Source organism: Bombus terrestris, chromosome 7 (genome assembly GCF_910591885.1).
Source record: "Bombus terrestris chromosome 7, iyBomTerr1.2, whole genome shotgun sequence".
Taxonomy (NCBI): domain Eukaryota; kingdom Metazoa; phylum Arthropoda; class Insecta; order Hymenoptera; family Apidae; genus Bombus; species Bombus terrestris.
The window spans coordinates 8,795,369-8,819,063 of record NC_063275.1 but is presented as its reverse complement, the minus strand read 5'-3'; the positions used below and the strand labels follow the sequence as shown (position 1 = coordinate 8,819,063).

At 29.9% G+C, this 23,695-nt stretch overlaps 2 protein-coding genes and 2 long non-coding RNA genes across 7 annotated transcripts in view; 1 reads left to right on the top strand and 3 right to left on the bottom strand.

Annotated features, from left to right (window-relative positions):
* The window catches only part of LOC100645124, a 253,887-nt gene extending 236,140 nt beyond the window's left edge, over window positions 1–17,747 (top strand). For both annotated transcript variants that reach the window (XM_048407477.1, XM_048407478.1), the window contains 4 exons: window positions 731–802; window positions 6,489–6,628; window positions 7,364–7,515; window positions 16,961–17,747. In XM_048407477.1, coding sequence (XP_048263434.1) covers window positions 731–802; window positions 6,489–6,628; window positions 7,364–7,515; window positions 16,961–17,032 — 436 coding nt within the window. In that variant the 3' untranslated portion in view covers window positions 17,033–17,747. The remainder of the gene's footprint in view (window positions 1–730; window positions 803–6,488; window positions 6,629–7,363; window positions 7,516–16,960) is intronic.
* Window positions 12,821–13,317, bottom strand: LOC105665901. The gene is made up of 2 exons (XR_001098839.2): window positions 13,257–13,317; window positions 12,821–13,190 (listed from the first exon to the last, which is right to left on the bottom strand). It is a non-coding gene; the product is annotated as an uncharacterized LOC105665901 (long non-coding RNA).
* LOC105665900 lies at window positions 13,394–14,109 on the bottom strand. 2 transcript variants are annotated; one of them, XR_001098838.3, is made up of 3 exons: window positions 13,971–14,109; window positions 13,535–13,680; window positions 13,394–13,452 (listed from the first exon to the last, which is right to left on the bottom strand). It is a non-coding gene; the product is annotated as an uncharacterized LOC105665900 (long non-coding RNA). The 2 variants fall into 2 exon arrangements; XR_007224696.1 differs by having other exon boundaries at window positions 13,535–14,028.
* A 1,745-nt stretch (window positions 17,748–19,492) lies between the features above and the next one.
* Window positions 19,493–22,354, bottom strand: LOC100646723 (geranylgeranyl pyrophosphate synthase-like). Of its 2 annotated transcripts, none has more exons than XM_048406986.1 (7): window positions 22,089–22,308; window positions 21,838–21,992; window positions 21,534–21,678; window positions 21,325–21,445; window positions 21,112–21,251; window positions 20,939–21,041; window positions 19,493–20,865 (listed from the first exon to the last, which is right to left on the bottom strand). In XM_048406986.1, the coding sequence occupies exons 1-7, from the start codon at window positions 22,098–22,100 to the stop codon at window positions 20,660–20,662; spliced, it is 882 nt and encodes a 293-aa protein (XP_048262943.1). In that variant the 5' UTR covers window positions 22,101–22,308; the 3' UTR covers window positions 19,493–20,659.
* Between the last annotated feature and the right edge of the window lie 1,341 nt (window positions 22,355–23,695).

The window sequence follows — 23,695 nt, the reverse complement described above, 5'->3', positions numbered from 1 at the left end:
TTCGATTAGAAACTTGAAGAAACGTGGGGCATTTGTAGAAAAAGGGAAATGTTTCATTTCAATGAAATTAACACAGGCGATATACAAAACAGTCACGTATAGTACAAAAAATACATGCAATTTTTTCTTTTCGCATCTTTGCAATCACATCAACACGTTCGCTTCAATTTACTTGATTATTATTTGCATACAAATGGAATTAAATTAGTAAATAAATATACAAATATTTATTTAAGAATTACAATCAGTAACGATTTTATTGTACTAACCAAGCAACTAAAGGGTCAGTCTTGTGAATTAGCATATTATTTGCATGACACAATAATAAAGATTGATTATGTAATTTATTACATAAAGATTGATTATGTAATTTATTACATAAAGATTGATTATGTAATTTATTACTTAATCTCAAATATTGTCGAAACACCAAAAATCTATGATCAAAAGCATACGTACCTTAATTAACTTAATTAATTTTTAAGAAACCAACGTTAAATAATTACGAGGATGAAATAGGATATTTTTCAAAATTAGGAGTCAAATCCGGCAATTTTTCCATATTAAAGTAGTAGTTATTTTAAAGATTACAGTTTTCTACAAAGAATAAAATTATATTCACAATGAAAAATGAATTTAAAATTAAGTTGCTGTACATCATAAGACAGCAACTTGCAAAAATATTTTTCCTTCTGTTCGTTAAATGGAAATTTTTGTGGTTCTATTTCAGAGTAGCATCTGGTTTGATATTCTTCCTAGAGATTACCTGGGCCATCACGCTGTTCGTACAGATCTGCGTCAGGTATACATATTTAACTTTATAAAGCATGCTTCTATATTCTATTACCATTAAAATAAAAAATAATATATAACGATTATATATTAGATAATATTATACTTATATTTAGGTATATTTAAAAATACATTATATGAAAAATGTACTGTTATATGGGACATGTATTTTAAAATACATTAAAAAATTTCAAGTTTTTCAAATTTCAAATAGAAATTAATATTATTTAATTACGTGTGCGTGAAAAATGGGATTTAAAAAATTTTAAACACCTCACATATCTAATTACATATTTTAATTAAATTTTCATCATATTATTTCTATTTTATAACATTAATGTTATTGTTACTGTTGACTGCGGATATTTATGCAAATTTATATTCACTTAAAGCAGAGATTTGTTTCATGGACAAAATATTATAACGCGTACTACGCTTTCCATATTTTATATATTTTTGTATATATTTGCAGCTTTAAATTCCTCGAAATAAAATTAAATAAATGTCCGCAGTTTATTTATTATATTTTATTTTATTTTATTCTATAAATTCTTTTAGCTCTGTCACTATGAGAATCGGGCGCGTTTAATATTTTCCAATTTCCAACATACCTACAGCAATTCGAACATGACCAGTTTTTCCACACTTCTTTATGAGAATTCTATAGTTTCTTTCAAATAAATCACGTGTTAATCAATCCACCTATTTCTTTTCTCTCATTGTCTATTGAGAATGCTTCAGCCGAATCTTATTGATTTTCTAATACCATCCGAGATATTCCAATAAACGCAAAAACATCGACGAAATCGGGCAACTATCTGCAAACGAGAATACGAAGATACGAAGAAAAAGTACTTTCTACTAGGCAGAGAGCAAGAGAGAGAGAGAGAGAGAGAGAGAGACGAGTAGCAGACTGTTAATTACCAGGTTCGAACTTTGTCCCAATTTTCTCGATGTTCGATCGCGAATTCGCTCGATGTGTAAAGACTGGCCGAAGAATTCGAAGGGTGAACGAGGAAGATATGCAAGAACGCGTTAGAGGGGTAGAGGATTGTGAAGTCACTAGAAGTCTAGTCTCATCAAGGGCAAAGAGAATATAGCGAAAGACCGTGGGACTACAGCGAAAAAGCAGTTTCTAAAGGAAGAAGTGATTTTATTGGCGAACCAACTTCCGGCAATCTATCTCGACTCGACGCTACTCCTTTCGGGAGTTTATATCTTTGTCGATTAAAAGGGAACGGTGATTCGAATGTCGGTCTTTAAGGCCTTCTTACTACGACCAATGAAAATGAGATGCTTTATGCCGCGTACGCGGACAATTTTTCTTTCTTTTCTTTATTTGTCCGCCGATGGCATCCCTTGAATAACGATTCAAAGGGTGGTTCGTTTCTCCCGGGTTGAATAATTGTGTGTAATTATTTTGAGATATTATTTTATTATGAGTGTGGATTCTTATGTATTCATAGGAAATTTAAAGGTGCAAGAAATCACACAAAATTCATATAGTACGTAAAAATATATAAGTTATTCAATGCAGAATATCCCTTAGGATATTTAATGGATGAAAGAATGTTTTCAGTATTTTGTTCTAAATTACATACATAAAACTGTAAATTCGCAGTTTTGTTAATTATATTTGTAAAAATATGGAATTACATAATACTACGAGATTCGTATTTCGGAGAAATACCTAAACTTATTTATAGGATGAAATTATACAAGGCTTTACATAATAATTTATCAAGTTTTTATAAAATAAATTAGAGAAACTTGTTAATTAAAGAATTTGTTATCTAGAAAGTAGAAAATTTAATAATTTAGGAAGTAGAAAAATTCGAAAAGATTTCGGATTTTAAACGTAATATCGTGTTGTAAGTATATTGTGATGAAAATACCGTACGTCTCTTTATCATTTAAAATTGATATGTACTTTAAACAAAGTTGAAAAAAGCTGTAAATACAGTGAATAGTAAGATTAATAAAATAATATCAAGTTTTTCGTAGTACAAACGGTAAAACACTTTCTCATACGAAAAATATTGCTGTTTAATTATGGTTAGTGTATATTGAGATCAAAAATGATTTATACATATACTTCTTTATCAATTAGAATTAACATTTAAAGTGGAGTTAAAAACAGTTGTCCAATATATAGGTAATGGCATAAATATAACATGAACGTGATAGTGATTAACAATTAATTATATAAATAATTTTACATGATATTGTAGTTAAATAATTCGAATTATATTATTTGATACAAACAATTTAAAATGATTTTAAATAATAACAATTATATTAAAATTACATTTGTATATCTTCCTAAGAAAAAATCAGTCTAAAATAAAAACTGAATAGGATGTACATATTCTATAGATACATATCTTTGAAACATATACAGGATGGTTGGTAACTAGTGGTACAAGCGGGAAGGGGGTGATTCTACGCGAAAAAAGAAGTCGAAAATATAGAATAAAAATTCTTCGTTTGAGGCTTTGTTTTCGAGAAAATCGATTTTGAATTTTAGCTCGGTACGCGTGCATTTTATCACGTCTCGTTATAACGGATTTCACTGTAGATCGTTGTCTCGATGGATATTATCGCAGTTTAAGTTTGTTTTTGCCGTAACGGAAAATTAGGAATACATAATGAAATAATATGAAGTAATCATAAAGTTTATTATTACAAAAATTGCTGAAAATGTTGCCCATTCTGCCGAACACATACTGCTGCTCTTCTAATCAAATTTCTATGAACACTTTCTAACACATTGGAAGTGTTTATCAACATAACGTCAATCGAGACAACGATTTACAGTGAGATCCGTTATAACGAGACGTGATAAAGTGCACGCGTACCGAGCGAAAATTCAAAGTCGATCTTCTCGAAAACAAAGCCTCAAACGAAAAATTTTTATTCTATATTTTCGACTTCTTTTTTCGCGTAGAATCATCCTCTTTCCGCTTGTACCACCAGTTACCAACCACCCTGTGTATATTTGCTTCTACACAATGTAACAGTGTTTAAATTCAGAGAACACCACACAAATTGATACATTATTGTTAATAATATTCATATCCATCAGACATCTATCGCTATAATTAATTGTTACTCCAGTTATGACTAATTGTCTCCTATTAATTTATGTATGCATGAAAATGTAGAGACAATACATTAAACAGTTTCATTCGTAAATTCTAATTAAACATTAAACGTATTATTATCATAATTTATTGTTTTTGATATTGTGGCTGCACTCAACGACGGAACTTTCCGGCGGCTTCGCAATACAAAGCATATCACTGAAACGTAAGATCGGCGTGGCTAATGAGCCATCGATATCCCTACGGTCCTTAATATGATATGATATTATATTATATTATATTATATTTGGAATATTTGGAAGAAAGCGTACAACACGTACAAGAAAGCAACAGTCGCTGACGAATAACGAACGCGTGCGTAGTAGAGGCATCGAGGAGCAACAAAAGAAACGAATTAGTTAAAAGAGACATTCGAGTTTGAACAGCGAAGTGAGGAGAGTCGAGTTTTAACAGCGAAGCATAGTCGAGACGCGAGGAAGTCAGTGGTAATTGAGGACTGTATGAAACCAGTTGAAGGCAAGGATTGTTGATTGTCAAATAATTATATTATTGAATACTGCCGAGTATTTCTTTGGTACCTTACACCAAACATTACCTCAATATTATTTATTATTTAATAACATTAACTTATTTATGATTATTATATATAATTTTACATTCTAATTATTTTTATTTTCTCTTGTTGGAAACTTCAAAAATAGCTTTCAATTTGGTGCAATAAAATGTTAGAGTTAAATTGAAACGTAATTTAATGGTTTTGAAAAGACGTATATTTACTGACAATGATGTTATTTAATAATAAATAGTATTTCATGAATAACAAAATTTAATCAATAATTTTGTACGTACTAAAAATTGTCAATTCTTACCAACACCTCATTCCTTTCGTTATTCCATATCTCAATAAACTTACTAGTTTTTTTTTTATATCATATCCAATTCATAACAAAAAAGTTAGTTGTTTAATTTATATATTATTGCCAACCCTCATGATTCAATACTGTTTGTATCATTACATATCAATATTGTCAAGAATAATACTTTCTTTCGTAGCTAAAATATTCGTAAACATTCAGTTTCATTTTTAATGAGATGTCTATTAACATATAAGAAACACTAAAATGTGAACGAAACATAGCTCAATGTAATTTAATTTACTATTAATTTCTATTTATTTAAAAAAAGTATTAATTTTAACATCTATCGTAAACATTGTTCCTTACAAACAAAATTATAAATAATTGATTTTATAAATAGTAAGATTAAACAATAAATATGTTAGTACATGTATATAGTTTATTATTATCATTCTTATGGATTTCCTTTTAATTTATGAGGGACGTTTTAATTAACACATTCAATGCGGCACATAAAATAGGAAACAGCCCCTAGTGGCGGAAGTCCATTTTTCTTCTATCCATTTATCCAGACGTCATCTGCAAGAAAATAAGGAACCGCAATAACCCGTATTTACCTCTTCGGTTTCTATTTCCAGTATTTCCATTACTCGTTACATACAGTAATATATCTAAATACAAGTTGTTATTATGTATACTGAATATGGATGTTGAAATATATTTAAATACGATATGAACTATTTTAACTTTTTAAGTATGACAGTTAGAACCTTGTACTCTTTCAAATATACAAAGTTTTTACTATTTCTACTGCAATTTAACTCATCCTTATGTTAGATTATTTAATAATTAATTATTAATTAGATCTAATTTTTCGTTTTTATTTTTAAAAATATGTTGTTGGCATACTAAAAGAAAATATAAAGGAGGAAATTTGTGCTATCAAAAAGTATATACGACAGAGATCTTTAAATGAATGAATTTTTATTAATTAAGTATAATTAAAATTCCAGTTCAATAAATGTATACGTTTCATGTATACAACTTTTTAAAAAATTAACATATATAATATTTTTTACCATATTTTCAATATATACTTATAGATAAAGAATTATAGTGTAAATATTTACCTGAAACATTTTCAATATAGAAAAAGACCTCCCGAGTTAGAACAAATTAACAAGCGAAAAGCGGTTATCTTGCATATTATTAGTACAAAATTATGTAATTTATCATTACCTACAAGTTTGCTTTCTGAATGTATTGAATTTTCTACAAACTATTAGAATTTAATTTTGCATCATATCCGAACAGCAATGTGTTAATATCACAAAGGAAAATATTATTTTCAATAGCACCATAAATTAGAATCTATAAAACGATACTCAAACGAAGCTTATAAAGTGATACTGGAAGAACTTCCTCAAGAATTTCATATAAACCATATATTACATGAAAGCTTATATTCCTTTTAAACGGTACAATTAAAAAATAAATTTAAATTTCCATATAATATACATCATACAAATTTTCATATGAATAAATTTATTCTCTATTATATTTTTATATTTCACATTTTTACTCAAATAATTACAATTATTCTATTTTAAATTTAATCGTAAATAACATTTATATCAGCACACTTTATTGCTTCCATAAATCTAATTTGCAAAGACACAATTCTTGTTGAAAATGACACGGAGCTCTATAACACCATCTACATATTTTGTTTCAGAAATGACGAGTCTCTTTGCTCGTGTTACTGGTCGGCAGTGGTGGCGATAACGAGGGGTTGGCGAAGAGCATTGTTTTATCTACCTCTATCCTGTATTTTGGCATGGAAACCGCACAGTCTTCGGTTGTCCTATGTCGCGGGTAACTGGACAAACTAAATGTTTAAATATTTTTCGTATACACCTCGTTGCAGTTGAAATCTTTGAATTGTCTAAAACGATTCACATTATTGTAATGATTGATATTTCGCTCGTTTCCCTCTTATGTTTTCTACTTTCTGGTCATTAATGTCATGGGTCATATTAATTTTTAATCAGTTTCGGGTAACGTATTGATGAGATTTGAACATTGCTTTATTAAAGAAAATTAAATTACCCGGAAATTATACTGTGTTGTCGAAATGCTGTTTCTTTGTTTTCTACAAGAACAGTTAACTATAATTAAAATGAAGTTTGAGCTATTGGCAAATAAAAATGAATTACTCTATCTTCAAATAACATTAACTTATGTAACTATCCTTTTTATGGGATGTAATTCTAAACGCGCGTTACCTTGTTTCTTATCACATTAACATAATATAAAGATATGGAATAAACCACACAAAAATTGAAAACTTCAAGTGATTTTATAATTATGAACACAATGTATCATAGTGATTAATAAGACTGTAAATAATCGATTAAAAAATAAGAAAAAATAAGTTAAAAATTACTCTTATCAGCAACATAGCAACGTTCTGTGTCCTGGTAAGAGTAAAGGTATTCAACGAGATGTTGAAAGAAACCTGGCAAGAATTTAATGCAAAATAACAACGTCGAAAGCAGATCGAAATGAAAAAAATATTTCTCGTTATTTCTCCTGTTGTTATATCCGTAGCCGGACTTTTGGCAGTGCTATCCTTGCTGCATATTGCGTCCAGTGCTTTGATGGGCCGTGGTTCCTGCCAGATGAGTAATGCTATGGATTCGGTTGGCGAGAGTCTTCTAAGTACTAGGCCCGAAAATTATGATCGCTTCGAAGAAGTTTTGGTAAGTGAATGAGGTAAACACGTAAGTTCCTGCCCTTTGCATTAGGAGATTGAAATTGAAAATCCTGGAGTCACTATCGTGGAAATGTAATTTAATATCATTACAAATATTACTACACACGTGGCTAATTCTTTTATTGTTCTAGTAATGTATCCTACACATCATTTGAATCAAACATTTATTTTAAACTGAAGATACGAAGTATTCAAAAATGCGAAATTCTTAAGTAATATCAATAGAAATAACAATATATTAAACAATGGTAAAGACTGTATAAAAATAAAAAGTTAAGAAAAATTAAGAAATTATAAGTATATTAGCTATATTATAAATATATTATTTCAAAAATGGAATAAATTTTTTAAACTTTTTAGCATATAACGTGAAAAAAATTTAATCTAATGTTAATTTAACACGTTGACTGCCATGACACCCGTATTCGGTGTCAGCAAAGTTTCTGGTCGAGCTGCGTAACCCATATTCGGGTGTGGCTTATTCGACTACTTGCGAAGGATCGTCGTAGGTATTTGAAAAGATATTCATAATAATAAAACTGTTGAATTGTTATAAAAGTAATACGAAAATGGTTTATTAAAAAATGATTTAGAATGTAAAACTTTAAAGCATTCTATACATAACTGAGGTTGGTCGGAACAATTTGGACAATAAGTTGTTGTTTTCTTCAAATTCTTTTGTGCCTTTGTTCCGTCCATTCCACGTCTTTTATTTGCATAATATAGTTTGCATGCTCATCTAATGCTTCTTCCGGAATCATTTTTCCGAACGGCGATATTATGCCGACTCCGGCGAAGACAAGGATTTTTTGTATTTTCAGACAACCCTAATAATTTTGCAACTAACAATTGTCTAAATATTTTAATATTTATATTCTTCCTTGTTGCAATTTTGTAAACCGTCAAAGCGTTTACAACAGAAATTCCCAGAAGGAGTTGAATGCCAAGTTTTCTGTGCCATTTGGTTCCTTTTCTAATTGTGGTGGCATAAAAAATCACTTGGTCGAAATAATCTATACCACACTTTCCTTCGTTATATTCAACAACAGCGAGTGGTGTTAATGTTGCGAACATCATTGCGAAACGAAAGATCATTCTTGAGACCACCGCATGAGCGACTCGCATTACTATAATATCGATGGGAGCACCTAGCAGAGAACGTTTGGTACTGCTACACGCGTGGCAGTCAACGTGTTAATGTGCAATTTAATGTGATTGATCTTTTGTTGTTATTTACTGTTAGGGTGTTTACTTCTGCTTTTACTGTTAGAAAACAATTTCAGTATCATTTCAGTATCACTACACAGATATTTCATTAGGTACAAAGTTTTATATACCATTCCTATTCCACTGATAAAATTGTAATAACATGAAGATAGGAAAAGAGAAAACAAATGGCCACATTCCAAGAGATTAGAAAAAGATATAAAAGGACTTTAACTTAACTATAACTTAAATATTAGGCAATTCAATGAACCTTCATTCAGGCATTGTTTAGGTTTACAAGATGGTGTTTCAGATAGATATATTTTAATTTTTTAATATTTATAATATATCGTCGCTTATATTAAGAGTATATTCTTTAACAATAATGGTCGGATTTTTTGCACCGAATTTGTTTTCTAAGAAACTTTGAAATTGGTCGTAATTTAATATGAAATCGTTATCAATTTTATTAATCAATTTTATTTGTTAGCCTTAAACATATCATCCATTTTTTCTAAAACTATTTAATAATTGATTACGTTTGGGCTTCTTGTTACTTTTAACATAAGAGTGTTCTCTGCTTTTTACAATAGTATTATTCTTGATCAGAGGATACCGATTTTCCATTATCGGAATTGTCAACAGAGATTTTAGAAGATATGAATAAAATTCTTTTGTCCTAAGATGCTCCGATTTTCCACTCGTAGATTCCGAAAATTTACTGACGCTCCTATTATCGATAATATCATTATTGCCGTTATTGTTAATGACAGAGTCGAAAGCTATGATATTGCCGCTTGAAGCGATGAGATTATCGCTAGCTGATTAATTTTGAGATCTTTTTTTCATTCTTAGACTGTAGACGTTTTTACATATTCTGAAACTGTAAACGTAGGTCTTTTCATGTTCGGTGCATTTTTCAGTAGATAATTCTTGTATTAAAAAAAAATCTCCCAAAATTTACATAGCATCTTCAGATATCCTAAATTAAGATTATCATAAAACTTTTGCAAAATACTTTATTCAAATACATCTTATTGTAAAGAATACAAAGTAAAACATGTGAAGTGCATTGGTATGGATAAACAATTATAATTTTTAAATGAATTATTATAAACTAAAAATCCATCGGCAAATTAATACGTTTAAGGATCATACTTTGATAAGAAAGAAGTATGTCGCATTTATTCATTCAAATTAAATGCTTGGATTTGCGGCCTACAGAACCGTAAATTTTAAAGGTACCGTAAATAAAAAATGTTTAATGTTCAAATATAAATGTTTGATTATAAACGTTGATGCAAAAAATATAAATAATAATTGTAATAATCTATAGGTAAATTTAATCACAACATAAATTTGTCAACGAAATTATTTACCTATATGAAATGTATAGGTAAAGTGTAAACGTGGGTATTCTGCGTCTTCTGTAGGTTTCGCTTCACATGTTTGACGATAAACTGACGCACATATCTATCCTTGTAAACATAGGTTTTCGTACCCAATAATCTTTTTAGGCAAAAAAGATGGAAAGACGTTTTCTACCTGCTATCTTGTAAGAAACTTGGCGATGAAATACTTATCTTTATAGTTTAAGGATTAATAATACATTGTTTTACTACATCGTCTTCTTCTTGCATAGAAAATGGCCAACTTTTTCCGTAGATATAAATATACGGTGCTGTGTATTATCGTGCTTGATTAAAAAAAATTCTAGGATTTTTTATGTCTTTTGGATATATAATTTGAAATTAGATATGTAGTTGTCTCCTAAAACTTAAGATGTGATTGATGCCAAGTTCTTGGATAGTTAAGAAGGTAAGCTTAGGGGTAATTTTGATATTCCTCTTCGCGAAAAATTTTGGATTCTGATGGCCATATGTACATTCGATGCTTTAGGTTAATAATAAAAAATTTATCAAGCTGAATCAAATTGATCAAATAGTACGATAAAACGTATCAAATATTTAGAAATTGCAAGTCACTTCTCGCAATATGCCACTAATATAAATACGTCCAGAAAATATGTCCAGACTATCATTATTTTGTTAATCAATTTATTATGAGAAGAATAATGGTTACAAAACAGCATGAAGTGATCTTTTTCATTGTTAGTTTATTAAACAACTTATTCACTGAAGAATGCTAGAGAAGCTAAATTTTAAATAAACTTAATTTTCTAGTCACCATATTAGCATTAATTTCCTTACTATATTTTTAGTAGCTTCACATAATCATATCTATTTTTTATTTTACATTTTTAGAAAAATTTGTTATTACCTTTATTTTATTTTACTTTACCTTCGGATAGACTATACAATAAATTCCATGTAGAATGTAAAAAAGCAAGATACAAACAAGTATTTAATATGTATACGTTTTGCTAACGAGTTGTCTCGAATATAATTAGTTCTTGAAGGTTGTAATGTAAAATTCAACAATTATTTTTCCAATTGTACGTTAGTAATAAATTGCAATCCAAGTATCACTTAAATTCGTAAATTGTATTTCTTGCATATGTTAAAATTTAATATAAATTACATAAATAGGATTTTTTACAATTACCATAAGACACTAGTTACTTACACTAATCTAAACATTAACTAGGTATAAGTAAATCTGAAAGCGCTGGATTAATTTATATATCTAGTACAAGATGTTACAGTACAACACTAAATATCAAAGATGGAAGTTTATATTTGTAGTTTGGTGCAAGAAGTACCACTTTATAAAGTTGAGATTAGCACTTAAATATGTTAAAAAATTAACGTACGAATAATTTCAAACGCAGAAGTCTCTGTTATTTCAATCTTTCTTTCTAATACAGCAGAAGAGAATTAAAACTTTTGCTATGTATGTTTTATGTTCATTTTGGCATTTTTTGCGGAAGATTTATTTTACGAAAGATTTTGACATTAGCGTGTACAAATGCTATTACAGTCATTTCCAGATAAGATTTGAAATTGTCGTTTTTTATATATAATATACAATTGTTTATAAACTCAATATCGCAATTAGCTCATTTCTGCAAAAATATAACATGGACGCTTCTTGCATCAAGCCACAGATATAAAAAATATTTATAAATAAATTCGATAGAAATTTCTCTAACTGAATCTTATTTTAGATATTTTATTACATTTCAATAATTGTATCATCATTTCTCTCAAATGGCATTGCGTAGTGAGACACTTCTAATAATTATTATTTTAAAAAATCAAGCACTTTCAGTAACAGAATAAAGAAAACAAGTAAAAATTAAATTACTAACAAATCTTTATAACGTTTTGAATAATTGTAATATTAGAACAAAATCTAGAGGTACAGTACTGGACAAAATTATGACACTTTACATATATATTTGTATACTGGACCTATTTAAAAGAAGAAAATGTACATTTTATACATTTTATACTCACGACTTTATCCCTTAGAGTGCTGAATACTCGCGTCGTATGCGGTCCGTACGGACGGCGCGCGGCTAGCGCTGACGATCGCTGTGGACGGAGTACTTTTTCGCTAGACTGAACTCTGTTGATTGACTATTCAAAGCGCAAATCGTAATAAGTTATAGTAATTCTTTTGCACCAGATTAAACGATTCAAGAGCGTTATTTTTTAGTATTAATTATTTATTATAAACATTGAAATTTACAATAAACTAGAATTTAGGTAATAAACTAGAAAACGATAAACTATAAAACTAAATTTAGTAAATATAACACAAGCTAATAATTCAGTTGTGTGTGAAAAATTTCAAAACAATTATCGATACATAATCCGACATCGCATTTTCTGCATTCTCTTATTTTTCACACAAACAACACATTTTCTTCTTGATAATTAGATGCGACTGTCCGCGAAACAGGTAAACAACTGTTATAACGAGGCATTATTGGCATTTGTTTACTGCCGTTACTAAGGAATGCATTTATATTTATCTCACACAAACGTAATAGTATTACTTCTGCCTAGGTGTTCGGAAAAATTGACAAACGCATATATGCGTCCTTAGTCCATGCCGGACACTTACAGAAAACGCATATATATGTCCTTAGTCCACACCGATAGCTTTCGCCAGACGCATATACGCGCTCATAGCACTCTAAGGGATAAAGGTGTTTTTATGTTACGCATTATCTGCACAATGAACATACAAAATTTCCTCATGTGATATACAATACAAAAGTTAGGGAAAAAGATGTATGTAAAATGTAACTGACTTTGATTGGACAAAATTATAAGGTACTTGATTAATTTTCCATCCTTATTTCTGTGGTGGCACTAAATACCAAGTAGTATCGGACGACGACAGAGCAGTGGTTAGCGCCTTAGGTTACGAACCTTAGGTTACGTCGCAGTCCGATTTTTCTTCCACGATACAAAAATGAGAAGGAAAACAGCACAGTAGCCCAGCAGCGACGTGTTCTACACCCGTAGCAGAACCTATCCCGGCCTAAACCGGTCAAGGAAACGATCGAAGCGTTCAGTTGGAAAATACTTTCGCACGTGGCTTACTCACCAGACTTGGCTCCGTCTGATTACCATTTCTTTGCATCGATGGGACACGCACTTTCTGACCAACACTTCACTTCTTACGAAAATGTACAAAAATGCCTCGACGACTGGTTTGCCTCAAAAGAGTGACAGTTTTTTTGGCGTGGCATCCACCAATTGCCAGACAGGTGGGAAAAATGTATAGCTAGCGATGGACAATACTTCGAATAAAATATTTTTAATCATTTTCATACAATAAACGTGTATTTTCTATACAAAAATTCCGGTTTCATATTTACATACCTGGTATATGTTGTATTAAAAACGCCAGGAGCTTATAGGAAAACTAAAAGGAATGAGAGACCTTCTGTTACACCTGAACGCGATAAACGAGCAGTTCTGAGTGTTACTTCGAATTTTAAAAGGAATACGAAATAAATCGTTGTATTCTACAAGAAAGCAAATATATTAAACGCAAAAATTTGAATATTCCACTGGATGAAAAAATGGAAAAATGCCATTTTTAACGATGAAAAAATATTCATGAGACGTAGACACTGAACGTACAGAAAGCGATAAGCGATACGCGGTAAACGATAAAATTGACATTTGGAACATTGACATAGGCTGCGTTATTATTTTTTTTACCGCTTATGGCTCACCACTTACCGTTCTCTATGTCCAAGACCGAAGTTTCCATCAAATAGCAATTTTGAAGAAACAGAAATTAATTTCTTACCATGCCATATGAAAAGCGACAAACAAAAAAGCGCCAAGTATCTTGTAATTTTGTTCGGCTAAAGTCAGTTCAGATTTATAACATTTCTTTCGCTAACTTTTTTGTTGTATACAAATATAATACATAATATTCAATATATGTATAAAATGTATAAAATATATATTTTCTTCCTTTAAATATAAGATATCTTGTAATTCTGTTCAGTGCTGCGTATGATGAATAAAGACGCTGCTGTTAATTATAATTTCAAGGATGATTTCAAATGAAACAAAATTAATATTTATATTAATATTCCCTATTTCTTCTAGTCTTCTCATTTGCCTAAATTATACTAACATGTTGTCGTCAATACATTTATGCATATTCAATAAGTCCTTTTTGATATTCCAATTGATATAAAATTCTAATATATTCTGATAAAAAGATTTTCAAAATCTTTTTACTTTGCTATGCAATTAGTTATCATTTTTCAATGTAGTATGTTACATAGTATATTGCAAAGTATATGTAAAATAATGCCAGTCATTACATACTTAAAACATCTTACGAAGGTAGACAACTTTTTTAACTTTAGTTCTTCATACGTAAACACGCTTTGTAAAGATAATGTTTGCTCGTGAAAATCATATTTTACCGAGGTACCGATTGACTCTGTAACGTGTAATTACATAAGTTACTCTATTGCTATATACTATATTATTAAGTTACTATCTCATTTATTTATTTACGTTACATTAAGTAAAATATTTTTACTTTTCTAAAAAAAAAAGATATTTAAATATCTGAACTTGAAAAATAGAACAAAAGATGGAATATTTTAAACTTATAATTTAAGTAACAAAATGTTCGGTCTTTCTCAATCAATAAATATACAGGGTGATTAGTAACTGGTGGTACAAGCGGAAAGGGGGTGATTTTACGCGAAAAAAGAAGTCGAAAATATAGAATAAAAATTTTTCGTTTGAGGCTTTGTTTTCGAGAAAATCGATTTAGAAAGTGTTCATAGAAATTTAATTAGAAGAGCAGAAGTATGTGTTCGGCAGAATGGACAACATTTTCAGCAATTTTTGTAATAATAAACTTTATAATTACTTCATATTATTTCATTATGTATTCCTAATTTTCCGTTACGACAAAAACAAACTTAAACTGCGATAATATCCATCGAGACAGCGATCTACAGTGAGATCCGTTATAACGAGACGTGATAAAGTGCACGCGTACCGAGCGAAAATTCAAATCCGATTTTCTCGAAAACAAAGCCTCAAACGAAAAATTTTTATTCTATATTTTCGACTTCTTTTTTCACGTAGAATCACCCCCTTTCTGCTTGTATCACCAATTACCAACCACCCTGTATATCTCTGAATACAAGTTAACGATGAATTTAATAGTTTCAACGATTTTATTATAACGATTATGCTTTGTAACTTTGGAGTCACAACGGCGTACGACGGTTACGCTGGTATCCCTTTGCATTCCAGCCTTCTGCAACTTCCTTTCTTATCCGAAAAGATTGGCCAATGCGCTATTTCATCCTTTCGCACGTTTTTCGGTGGAATTGTTGCACTTAGTCCTCTTTCTTTTTTTCTGTTCTATTTGTTTATCCACTGAAGTTGAACTAGGACGTCCTCTTTTCCTACTGATTCCTTTTTCGTTCTTGATATAAATCGAAGTCGAAATCGAGTCGAATCGCACAATAAAAAAGCCTTATAGCCCCATTTCTTTGGTGTTCTGGGCACGTATTGTTTTAAGCAGCACTTTCCTTTAAATGGTATTATTTCTTCGTCTACGCAAGGACGTTCACCAATCGGGATGCGATTAAAATTTGTAACTAAATTGTTGACAATAGTTTTTATTTTTTGTAATTCGTCTATGTTCTCTGAATCGTTTCTGTTAGCCTCGAAATTGCTACTAAGATTTATTCTAGATTTTACTTGTTTCCGTCGGTTTCGACTTCCAAAATCATATAGCATCTTGGTCAATTATTTTATCTAAGATACAAGCGTAATTTTTTATTGACGTCTTCAACAGGATCGATTATGATAGTTTGTTTTTTGCTAGGAAATATAACATTTTTGGTAGTGAATGCATGTAATTGAATCGGTTCCTGTCCTAAGAAGCTTAATCTGTCTGTGAGTACTTGATTATTTTCAGCAGTATCGTGGACCCTACATTCAAGAGTTTCACGATGGTAATTTTCTAAATTGTTCATTGCCAGTAGATTAACACGGATGTTCAATTCACATTCTGAACGTATGCACTTGGTATAACTACTTGGAACTAGAAAAAAGAAACGTAAATACATATCATACAAGGAAAGAACGGTAACACATCCAAACCAGCTGGCTGCTGAAGCGAGCAAAACTCTCATAGAAAGAAAACTAAAAAGAAAACACCCCACTGACCTCACTAAAGAAATAAAATAGTCAAACTCGAAGATGGTATCCCGCTGGGAGTAGCCATCCACATGTTATTTAGCAATTAAGTTAGAAAGATTGACCAAATGTTCAGCTGGACAAATTGTAAAGTACAAATTAAATAATAAAAAGAAAAAGTACGTCTTCACATTTCAGTTGCTTGAACGCGATTCCAGCCCAAGTTTGCGAAGCTGAAAGTGACAAACACTTATGTAACATAGTTTTTCATATCATACATAGCTCAAAAGAGTCTTCATAAATTATGTTTTATTATTTTGGAAAAAAATGAATTTTAAAACAAATATTTTTGTAAATGATTACTATTCTAAATCCTTCCGCAATTATTGTAACTGTATAAATAAGATTATACAGCAATGCGTAACGGTGAGTGAAAAAGAGTATTCCTCTAGTCCTCACTTGCCGTCTCGCTCACTGTCTTTTCGTAAATGTAAGGTATTTATCATTCAGTTCATCTCCTAATGTTTTATTTATCCTATCCTACATAATATCAATTCGTTTCCCCAACTACAAAGAAAAGATCGTTTTCTAAAAGCAAGTATATGGTACAAGGTGACGGAAGTGTTGGACGACGGCGTGTCAGGACCAACTGGCCGAGTGGGAGATAGCGACGGGGAAATATGACACGAACGTCAACCCTCGTGGGCGAGCGAATCGGACGAGAGCAGTGAACCGGAACAAAGGACATGTCAAATTGCAACGGTATCTTAGACGTTGATGGCGGACAGAGGGAATGCTGCTGATTTTGGCGTTTCGCAAGCAACACCAAAATTTTGGCTTTTTCCGCGTCGTACAAAGGCTGCTGGTGTCTTTACGAAAACATAATATACAGAAAGAAGAGGAAAAGGTCTGCGTGTTTGGAAAGTTTGTAAAAATAGGAACAGTGGAACTTTTTGAACGAAGTTTACAGGCGAAAAGTGATGTTCGAGGGCGGATAAACGGAAACAAGTTACAAATAGCGTTGAAAAATTCGACCAAAGATCCACGCAGTAAAACAGAAATACGTGAAATTGAAGGTTGCTCGAGGTTTATTGTTTTCTTTTTGCGTAGCTCCGATTTCTTACGAGTCGATATATACTGTTGAAGTAGAATAGAGAAAGGGAACATTCCTGCAAAATCGGCCTTTAATCGATCACAGTTCCTTTCGATAAGTGTGAGCACTGCGTTAAGCGTTCGTTCGAATGTTAATTAAAAGAAAACTGTTAACAGCCTGTCGTACTCTGAGGTATAATATGATATTTCTGTTTATATATCACTAATAGATGTTTTTAAATGATTAATTGTAATTGGTTGTAGTTTGTGTGAAAAGCGATATAAAAAGAGGTTCGATGTATGTAGATGCATTCTAAAAAAGAAGTTATGGATAAGAAATACAATCATAAATTTGAGAGCTTTTACTTAATAAAATAAATATATATGATTTTATAAAGATTAAAAGAACTTACATATAATAGAGAAGATTATAGAATTAAAACGTTTCTTTAACAAAACTATACATCCTTCACTTATACAGGGAGGTTGGTAATTGGTGGTACAAGCGGAGAGGGGGTGATTCTACGCGAAAAAAGAAGTCGAAAATTTATAATAAAATTTTTTCGTTTGAGGCTTTATTTTCGAGAAAATTGACTTTGAATTTTCGCTCGGTACGCGTGCACTGTATCACGTTTCGTTATAACGGATCTCACTGTAGATCGCTGTCTCGATGGATATTATTGCAGTTTAAGTTTGTTTTTCCGTAACGGAAAATTAGGAATACATAATGAAATAATATGAAGTAATCATAAAGTTTATTATTACAAAAATTGCTGAAAATGTTGCCCATTCTGCCGAACACATACTTCTGCTCTTCTAATTAAATTGCTATGAACACTTTCTAAGTTAAGTTTCTCGAAAATAATCACTAGAATGTAGAATCACTCCCTTTCCGCTTGTAAAACCAGTTACTAACCACCCTGTATATGAATGTAATTTTATATCTTTTGCTTAAAATAAGAATAAATTTTTTTAAAATAATTTTTATTCGTGAAATTTTATATTTCAAAATAAACAATGATAAAATAAAATTTCTAATGAAAAACGATGTCAATGAAATCGCATTAAATGTTGGTACTTTATTATGCGAAAATTTTTAATTTATTACCGTTTAAAATATAGTAACGAAAAATATCATCTCAAATTCATGATGAATAATAATATAAGTGATTAATAGAGTATGTGATACATTTCGTTAATAAACGGCACATTTAGTTTTATGCGTGTCATACTAATTTATAAACATGTAATTGTAGAAATAATAATAGCTTATAGAGCCTAAAGTAGACGTTTGTATTTAAATAGCTTCAAAAAAACACTGTAATTGTTTGTTATAACTTACTATTTATGCAACATGTTGTTATATTTGTTAACAGTTGTATGAGTGAGTGTTCATTTATATTTTTACTTGCTCGAATGGAGACACAGAAATAAACCCACCTATATCATTATACTTAGTACAACATACAATTATTCAAATGATTATTATGTAAAAATAAAAATTTCTAATACTCAGTATTATACAACATTTATACCACGTATTTATTAATACTACAATTAGGACGAGTATCCAAAATTATAAACTCGGGTCGGGTCGAGTCGAGTCGAAAATTTCTTTCGGCTGCCGGTCAGGATTCCGAAAGTTTGTCGACGCATAAATTCGGGTACCATTATTTTAGAACCCGATTTTCTATTCAAAACATAATGTTTTTGTAAGATTTTATATCTTTTTGTAATCCAATGTTCGGGACAGATTGGAAAGAGGTCGGGTCGGATCGAACAGGTCCCGAAAATACCTTAGAATCGGAAATCTCAGGAAAACCCAAACAAGATTTGTTAGGTTCTAATTAAAACATTCAAAGTTAACCTCGAGAAGATTCTTCGGTATCATTGCTAGGTTGGGGTTAGGTTGGGGTAATTGCTAGGTTAATTACAATGACAACGCAATCTGTCCTGCTCAATATGCTACAACTTTCTGTTGAAACATTTTTTTTACATTTCTCATATCTCCCGATATATTTTCCTGGAGAGATTAAAATGGGACACCCCGTATATGTGTTGCTTAAATTTAATGAAGATATATGTATTTATTCGTTACAAATGGTTTTGTATGCAATATTACATGTTGTGTATATCACATTACTAATTCGTACAATGTATGATTCCATAAGGTATAAATCAGTGGTAAAATTTACATACAAGCAGTTGATACTAATTATAAATTCAATATTATTCAATGCACTTACTAAATTATTGTACATGATGATAAAAGTTTGCAAAAACGTAATTGCTAAAATCATTTCTCGCTACTTTTTTAGTATAACTTTCATTTCATTCATAACAAGAAAATTCAGATTTATTTATTATCACTATTTCATTCCGAATACATAAAGAATATCATACAGTAATGGTGATCACTTTATTCAATAAACATATTAGTAATTCTATAAAATAATAAATTAACTTCATTTTTCTTTTAATTGTTCAACCCACATAAATACAATATTCTTAAAATATTCTTAAGCTTTTTTTAGATATTTACCATGATCGAGATAATCTTTTGTTAAAAATATTCCATCAGAATCAATATACAGTTTTCTGTTATGAAATATATATTAAAATGCAATTGAAAATAATCTCAAATTATTAAGTTTCATGTTTAGCAAAACTAGTAATCTACATTTGTACTGTTTGTAAAAAACATATGAAATCATAACAACGATCTTAATTTAAAAAGTAAATATGTGCCTGCATACTTATAAATATTTACTTATTAAAAAAATGCCAACAGAGTTATACTAAAACACTATGTAATTTGTATTACTGGAAAGTATTTCACTCAGTGCATTTTGCATTACAAAATTTAATATGTTACGTTACTATTTTCATGTAGTATACTCTATATAGCAATTAGCATTTGAACTTCAACTATAATGACCGAATAAATGACCAAAGGGAAAAAAAGACCTATTACCCTTTATATATAAATTTTTAAATAAATCTAATCATTAATGATATGTATTATTTACATATCAAAGAAAAAGAATTAGAAGCACCTCTATAACTTTTTTCTCTTAGAAGATATAAGATTGTTGGTCTTAACAGATATTTACTAATCATAGAAAACATGAAATATACATAACTTAGATACGTATATACATAATTGAAAATGGTAAAATATAATCAAAGTGCTTCTTTTTTATCATTTTTATAATGTTGCTAAGAATCATGATGTTTCCAGCTCATCAATTCATCTAACACTCGTACTAATAAAGGATTTCCACCTAGACATTGAATCTTTTTCCTTACTTCTTTGTCCATATCTTCCAATACGGTTCTTGTGTAGGCAAAAGATCCAAACTTTTCTAGCAAGCTAACACAATACCGTTTTACCTCGTTATCCTTAGTGCGTTGTCTAAGAATATCTTTATTAAGAATAATTAAGGAATAATAATATTCAAATATATCTTAAAAATAACATCTCTGAGTCAAGGATACTTAATATTTGTCTGTCTTCTGGATGAGTCCGTAAAGCATGTATAATGGGAAAACTAAATTTTCCTTCTGAGAGATCTTCACAATAACTTTTGTTAAGGGCATACTATAAAATTTATTAATATATATCACAATATCACAATATATCAACTTATTCATTAGATCTAGAAACTTACCTCTTTTACACACAGGTTACAGTAATCATCTCGAATTTGGAAGTAGAGTCCTAACATACTAACTAATGATACGTAATCTTCTTTAGAGTCAGAAAATAATTGCATTAATCGTACAGCCATATTAAAAAGCCCACCAGTTTCTATAAGAAAAAATGAAAAAATATGTTATTGAAATCACATGAAATTAATTAACATAATTTACGTAAAACTTACTTCGCATTATCATTTGTTTATATGCTGTTTCAGAGGGACACATATAATTATCTCTCCAATATAGTTCCATACCCTGACCTCTATGAAGTTCTAATAACTGCTGTAAATATACTTGTGTACCCTAATATCAATTTTAATATTATTAAAATAATTTTATTAATATTAAAATCTACAATAAAGATAGAAGAATTTTTATACAGCATGTTCACCTCAGGATGATTTAAAGCCATTACTTTTTCTAAAGCGATAAATAAACCATAATTTGAAGCATTTATTGTACTTGCTACACCATAAATATTATGAGCTACAGGAATGCCCCTTCTTAAAACTGAATTATCTTGAATGTCATCAATTCTGGAAATATTAATAAATAAATATTTTGTAAATACTACAATAATTAATCTTTTCCTTTCATTTTTAATGTAATAAGATAAGAGGGAAATATCGAAAAAAAACGGGAAGATGTTGGTTGATAATTTATATGTTCAAAATATATATGATTCGTAAACTTACAGGAGACTGGAGGTATGAAGTAGCTGTATAATATCTCCGACAGCGTGGAATTTATCTTGCGGTATTTTTAACCAATAATTGAAAGCTTGTATTAATTTGGCCCTGATTTGTTTTCCAGGAATTTGGAGAATGTAAGTAAGTGGTAGCAATAATATCTACAAAAGATTATACTCGCTTTAAATTATTAAAACACGATCATACGCAATATGATATACGAAATTCGTTCTTGTCATTTTGACACATTTCTTAACCTTATTCTCCATGATTCATAATGAAACATAATCTAACCTCATCTTCCTCCTTGTCACCGGAATGCGAATAAGGTAACTTTTTACTTTGCTCCATAATATATTCCAGCAGTCTAAGCTTCGAGTTAGATCGTGACTACTTTACTAAATGCGATCACTTAAGACTAACGCATACGAGAAAATCAATTATACTGACGAACTGTCCAGCTTTCCCGTGCATAAAAGCCGATACCCCGATACTGACCGTACGCTGCGTCGTCTGCTACGCGATCACGTGTGGTGTTTGTATACAGGACCCAGGAGTAACGTTACGTAAGTACTTATGTATTTCATACGTACTTGAGATCTAAAAATACGTTTAATAATATTATAATTTAGTTACGAATTAAAAACCTGTTTTAGCATTGTAAAATAGTAGTATATGTAGTTCGTATAATTATTATGTACTACTTATTCAATATCTACAAAAAGTATTTGCACACCATTGCATCTATTAATATTTTGAAAACTAAGCAAATTGTCACTATATCTATTTCTCAAGGACGCTCGTTCAATTCTGACAAATTATTCAATAAAGTAATCGGAATATATTCGAAATTAAAAAATAATGATGCTAAAATTTTTCATACATTGAAGACGATTTTAATTTCGTTAATTATTCCAACTTTAAATAGAGAATAATATTTAATGATTGAAGCGTATATCTTGTATTCTTGCTTTACAAAAATTTGCGATATGAGTTATATTCAATAACTCATCGGGAAGATCATTCGCGTGAAGAAAAAATATATACTTTACCTGATTTCTCTTCTGTGCGTATAATAAACACTAAGAAAGTGACGAAATTAATGAAGCAAATTGTATACATATGGACTTTTCAACGTATGTGCTCGAGCTGCAATTACGATTTGATTTAGACTCTTGTAAATTGTGGAAGATACAATCAATCAATTTAATATTTCTTTGCGTCATGATCGGAGACATATTTTACTTTACATTTTGACCGGTTATTCTTATCATTTCATTGAACTGTCTTCCTTATGTAAATTTGTTGAAAGATAAGCTACTCTATAACTTGTGTTCATATAAAATAAACATCTATCAATTATTTCCACTTCATATGATTTTTCGTTTATACAATATGAATTCACATACAGATAAATGGATTCAATCGATAAAAGTTCATTTAATCGGATATTAAATAAAATTGTATTCAAATAAGCAGAATTTTCTACATCGAATATCAATATTTCATTTTATCAATCTACCTATCTTATCTTGCAAAAGATATTATGCTTACTAATTGCAGAATTTACAAGAAATTATAAGTTAGTATCACGTTTGAACGGCTTATTACGTGTTGGAAATATTCTTATGCCTAATAGAAACTATCCCTTGCTAGGAAATTTACATATATATCCTAGCCTTTTGTATTAAAATTAACAATGATTAAATTTTACTACACGAAACTATATTGTTTATTTTATATACACTACTATATTATTTTATATATATAAATTAATGCAATAATATTTATATAATATAATATAATAATGTATATAAGATAAACAATATAATTTTGTGTAATAAAATTTAATCAAATAATTGTT